The following is a 6,103-nucleotide window of genomic DNA, read 5'->3' on the forward strand; positions in this document are numbered from 1 at the left end:
GCTTATATAAGAGATCGTAGAGGATTAATAATATAATACAACATACAAGTTAGAGCTTCCTATGTAAATACAATGAGATGTAGTCATCCATGTCTCTATCTTGATTAATTTAGTAATCTATTGTAATTATATTGTAAAATTTAATTATAATTATAATAAACTAGAATTTTTAATTGTGATAACATAATTTTGTCAAATTCACAATAAATACTTTATAAAATCTAATAACTTATATATGTCTAAGATTCCTAAACTATAAAGAATATAAATATAAATATAAACGAACATTCTATACTAAAACATAAAACATAATGACATTATAAGCTAAAACATAATCTCCTTCAAATTTTCCCTCGTATTATAAAATATACATTTTATCAAATAAATAATTATATGCTAATTATCGCCATCGTATCGGTTGTTCAATCTTCCCCAATTTTTCCCATCATGACATTTAAAATTTGGAGGAGGAACCGCCACTAGTTTTCAATGCACCTACCCTACCGGTCATTCTGATCATTTGTGTCGTCTGTGTTGAAGTGGTCTATTATTTTCAGTGTTGAAATGAAATTTTTGCAGTGTTAAAAGTGGAAAGTTTGAAATATTTTTCCATTGAATTCTCCACTCCCTTTTGAAAGTTTACATTGCAGAAGCTTTGTACTCTGAAAGAAGAATCGAAACATTTGAATGTGAATCCAAGCATCCCTTTTCTTTTTAATTTCAGTTTTAAGGTGGGGTTCCATGAAGGGGCTTAAGCTCTATTTTTTAGGAAGAAGGTGGAGCACAATAATATTTTGCTGCTAGATTATTAGAATCTTTTCATAAAAAAGTAGAAACCTAATTTATAAAAAGTGGATGAAAAAAGGTGGGACTGGAAATAGCCCCACCAACTTAAGAATGTTTTTTTTCAACTTGTGAAACATTTAAATTTATGATTTTTAGTTAAAATATAGTTGTAGACTGCATTCCTTTATCCACAACACAAGGCCACGGAGCAAAACTCTGCCTCTCGCCCCTCCTTAAGATAAGACCGTACTCAACTGCTATTACTTATACAAGGTTCTATGCCCCTCCTTAAGATAAGACCATACTCAAACTACTATTAATTATAGAAGGTTCTATTGGGGTGCTTGTGATGCTAACTACTGTTTATTCGAAGGAAGGTACTCGAACTAACCTCAACTCTTCTCTTATATTGGGGGTGGAAGCCTTAACTCTTCTCTCAGGTACTCACCCCTTAACTCTTAAGACGAACTGAGGAACATTTATTTTTAAATTATTTTTATTGCATTTCTTTCTTAAATCTGAAAGCTAAAATGTTAAATTAGAATATACAGCATAAATCATGGGAGCGCTAGGTCTAAAACATTCCCACAAAAAAATAACAAGCAACTGGCTCTATTTTATAGGAAGTCTCCTACCATAAAGTCCAACTTTAGATTTGAGAATTGAAAACAATGAAGAAAGGCTCAAATGCAGTTTTAGATTTATTTGCATTAGAAAAAAAAGACCTTGTGGCGTAAAAATTCATTAGCACTTCACAATGTGACAGAAAGCAAGTCTCCCTGGATAGATGTTTGAACAGCATTCATCACAATCTGTGTCTTCCTGGAAATGGAAGGCCATTGAGGATCGGGCTTTCCTCCAGAGTCTTGAATTCCCTTAACCAGCCTCGCAAATTCTTGAACCATGAGAGTCTCCTGAGGAAATTCAACTGCAACTGTGTGCTCACTGGGCCTTGAACCCCAAACAGTATCCATCTCAGAGAACTTGGGGTTTATTGAAGACGAAAATGATGCAGACTTCTCCTCATAAGGAATCGCAAAGTCATGAAGATTAAGAGTTCCTTTAGATCCGTAAACACTTAAATCCATGGTCAAGCAAGAGTGAAATGAACAATGAAATGTTGCCACCCTCCCATCTTCCCAAGACAAAGTAGCGCCACATGATGTAATCACTCCACCTTTGTTCAAAGCAGCTCCAGGATGTGCCTTCACACTTTGAGGCATCTGGTAATCATTGGCCCATAAAATTGCTCCAATACAGTACCACCCAAGTGCACCCAATGCACCAAGTGCATCCAAATCAGCCTTAACCCGGATGTTCTCCTCAAAGAACTTTGCAGTTCCCGCAATTGTGACAGTACATCGGACCTGCAAATAATTATAGTTTCTATTATTAAGGAAACAGGGGTTAAGTGGTTTTCTATTCATTATAAGGCAAAAAATCACTTTATAAAGCCAAGTTGAACACTTTGATGTTATCTCATGCTGTACAGATGTTTGTACTCGTAGCATTTTCTTGGTTGTGGATAGTGGAATTCACAAATTTGGTGGGTTTTTGATGAGGAGAGCTGAATCTACAACTTGAGAGCTGTTGATATGTGAATAGTTGAATCTAAAGACTGGATGTGGATAATTAAGTAGTTGGTTGGACAATTAGAACATTTGTTCAAGCAATGGAATTCCTGTTGATGCTGATACAAAGTTTGGGTAATTAGAACATTTGCCCAGAGAAGAGTTTGGGAAGATGATAAGGCCATTTGTTTAGACATAGAAGTTTAAATTACGGCTGATTTTATGATTTAAATTTTAGAAGAGATTGTTTTTTATCATTGAAAACAATAAATAACAAGAAGGTACTGACCAGTGGAACAAACACTAGTATATCTTGGAAGAGATTGTTATTTTAAATAATGTAATCTTATTTCAGTAATGAAAAAAAATCAGTTTATAAAATCCATCTACTGAATATAATAAAAATAAAATTGATTATAACAAAAACCTTTATTTAAATCTTAGAAGAGATTGTTTTCTATCATTGAAAACAAGAAGGAGAAGAAGGTAATGACTAGTGGAACAAACACTAGTATATCTTGGAAGAGATTGTTATTTTAAATAATGTAATTTTATTTCAGTAATGAAAAATAATCAGTTTATAAAACCTATTGATTGAATGTAATAAAAATAGAATTGACTATAACAAAATCCTTTATATAAATCTTAGAAGAGATTTTTTTTTTATCATTGAAAACAACATACAAGAAGGAGGTACTGACCAGTGGAACAAACACTAGTATATCTTGGAAGAGATTGTTATTTTAAATAATGTAATCTTATTTCAGTAATGAAAAATAATCAGTTTATAAAACCAATCTATTGAATATAATAAAAATAGAATTGACTATAACAAAATCTTTTATTTAAATCTTAGAAGAGATTTTTTTTTATCATTGAAAACAACAAACAAGAAGAAGGTACTGACAAGTGGAACAAACACTAGTATATCTTGGAAGAGATTGTTATTTTAAATAATGTAATCTTATTTCAGTAATGAAAAATAATCAGTTTATAAAACTCATCTATTGAATATGATAAAAATAGAATTGACTATAACAAATTTCTTTTTTATTTAATTTGTTAACAGTTTGCAATGTAAAGCTTTCTCTTGTAGTATTGTTGTTCAACATGTAGCAACATTTTCTAAAGATGAAATATAAGAGCAATATAAGAACAATCGTACATGTGTTTTTATTTGATTTTCTCTAGAAAATAAAATTACAATGAAATGCCCAAATTAAAGAAATCAACCCAGGTGAGTGGATTGCACTATTTTGTTATAAGTGGATATTTTGCAGAGGGGAATAAATTAAATATTTCTTAGGAGTTTAAGGAGCTTTTTAATAAATAGTTAATAAGACATAAGATTTGATGATGGTTTTGCAAAAGAAGAGTGAGTTTAATCATGGAGAAAACTCTATAGTTAAGCACACTCAAAGTTGAAGTAGTATCTGGATGGGTGACCTCCCAAATCCTGGTGCTTTACCAGCTCTATGTGAACATCGCCTAGATCTAATGAATGTTAAGTGTTTCATTCATTTTCAAAGGAAATAGACTTGTATGAGATGGAGAATGAGAAAACAAACTAAAAGAAAGATGCACTATCAGACTAAAGTACCATGAAAGAATTGAGTACTTACCGTATGGAGGTCTCCAAAGTGGTCTGGATTTTGAAGAAAGGCCTTCATTTGATGAGTTCTAGGATGGTGCATCCACATGGTACCATCCATGAATTGGACCCCATTGTTATTGCATGCCTCTATGATGGTGTCGAGACCTTCAACACAAAGCGCAGGCGGCTTCTCAAGGAGAATATGTTTCTTCTTGTGGACAGCCTTGAGAGCCCATTCAAGATGCAGGGATGTAGGCAGAGGAATGTACACAGCATCCACAAATGGATCGTCCAAAAGAAGCTCATAGCTTCCATAGGCCTTTACCTCTGGAGGTAGGTTGTTGGCAGAGGCAAAGCCCTTGGCCTTGTCAAGGGATCTGCTAGCAACAGCATACACTGAGGAACTCGGTGTCATCCCAATCGCTCTTGAAACTTTTCGGGCAATGCCAGCACACCCCAGGATTCCAAACCGAACCACTTTAAGCTCCGCCATTTTTCCTGCACAACAAAACGCTTGCTATGCAGCTTCAATACACGTTCAGGGGATCCTCCTTTCTACTGTAGGTAATGGCGCCTTGTCTGTTTCAAATTTGGGAACTAATGTTTTTGTTTCCCCCACCTTCTATTTCTTTTTAAATGAGCACTTACCAGATTTTAAAGTTTTTATGCAATCAATATTTTGAATTGTCAGTTCAAAGCCATTATTTCCTCTGACACTAATCCGCCACCATCAATTTATCTATCATGTTGTGGGTTTTATTATTATTATAGTATAATATAATACGTCACTTATTTTCCGCCGGCTGGGCAGCGAAAGTTTTGTTGCCGGTTTCCGATTTCCTCTTCATAACAGCAAATTTGTTTGACCGTAGAATGGAACTGCTAAAGCAATTCGCAAATATTTTAACAAAAAAAGAGTAAGTCTTTCCTTTTTTCCGATTTCCTCTTCATAACGGCAAACTTGTTTGACCGTAGAATGGAACTGCTAAACCAATTCGCAAATATTTTAACAGAAAAAGAGTAAGTCTTTCCTTTTCTTCTTTCCAGCGTTTGAGAATAATCTGTGTAAACCAGCCGGCCGTGCACTACAACCACTGCCATATTTTCCATTTATGATGGAACATAGCGGATACATATTATACGTCATTATGCAGTTGGAGAATCAACCAGTTTTCTCTATAAAAAAAAATGGTTTGTGATTTTAAAGAGATCGTGTATTCTAATAATGAATTCGTTCCCATCATAAACACTTCACAGTATTTATAACTAACACTGGCACCCGGAGGAGCAAGAGGTACCCCAATAGTGACAAAAAGTGCATGCTTATATAAGATGGTTTCTTACATATATTTTTTAGATAACTTTAATCCTGTGTATCATTTTCTTCTTGATTTCCACCGATCCATTTTGTAACCAATACTTCATATTATGAATTATGCTCAAAACAATTTTTATCCATTCTAATTTTAAAAATTTCCTTCAAGATTCCTTCATCATAAACTTCTCTTATTTCATAATCTCTTCTCCAATTTTTGCAAATATAACAGCATCTGATTCAATTGTCATTCTTATCTATTATAACATTAGTTTGTCTAGGTACAAAAGATTTTTTTCTATTGTTTATTTGCAGAAAATTATGAACATCCAGTACAAGAACAAGAAAGTCGGATGCAAGTTATTAAATTTTTTTTTTTCATGTGTTATTTGTTTCTTTGAAGGATAGATAGAATGTCACTTGAAAATAATTGTTGAAACATTGGCCATTTAATATCCACGACACTAAATATGAAAAATAGAGTACGGGATCCTAAATGGCTAACCATATTTGAAAGCTCACATCAACATTTGTTCCAATACATGTGGGTTCCCCACAAGAAAGATCTAAAATGCATCAATTCTTAAGATAATTGAGCTTTGGAAAAAATTTGTATGTGGATGAAAAGGTTTTCAATGGTAGTTGGGATGGAGTCATCTAGATTTTTATTAACAAACACAGAAGAGAGTCCTTAATTGTAATGTCTCATTATTAGATGCAATACAAAATAGAAAAACCTTGGGTGGTTTTCAAACCTTCTATCATGGAATCTAATTAAGTGTATTACATATTCATGCATTTTAACTTGACGATAGTGAGTTTGTATTGGCAATGCAA

General features: G+C 33.3%; 1 protein-coding gene across 1 annotated transcript; it reads right to left on the bottom strand.

Annotated features, from left to right (window-relative positions):
- Positions 1-1,466: 1,466 nt before the first annotated feature.
- LOC149534609 (putative oxidoreductase At4g09670) lies at positions 1,467-4,444 on the bottom strand. The gene is made up of 2 exons (XM_089804871.1): positions 3,980-4,444; positions 1,467-2,153 (listed from the first exon to the last, which is right to left on the bottom strand). The coding sequence occupies exons 1-2, from the start codon at positions 4,442-4,444 to the stop codon at positions 1,539-1,541; spliced, it is 1,080 nt and encodes a 359-aa protein (XP_089660997.1). The 3' UTR covers positions 1,467-1,538.
- Positions 4,445-6,103: the final 1,659 nt, after the last annotated feature.

Source organism: Cupressus sempervirens, chromosome 10 (genome assembly GCF_028749045.1).
Source record: "Cupressus sempervirens isolate cs-2001-9-10 chromosome 10, ASM2874904v1, whole genome shotgun sequence".
Lineage (NCBI taxonomy): Eukaryota > Viridiplantae > Streptophyta > Pinopsida > Cupressales > Cupressaceae > Cupressus > Cupressus sempervirens.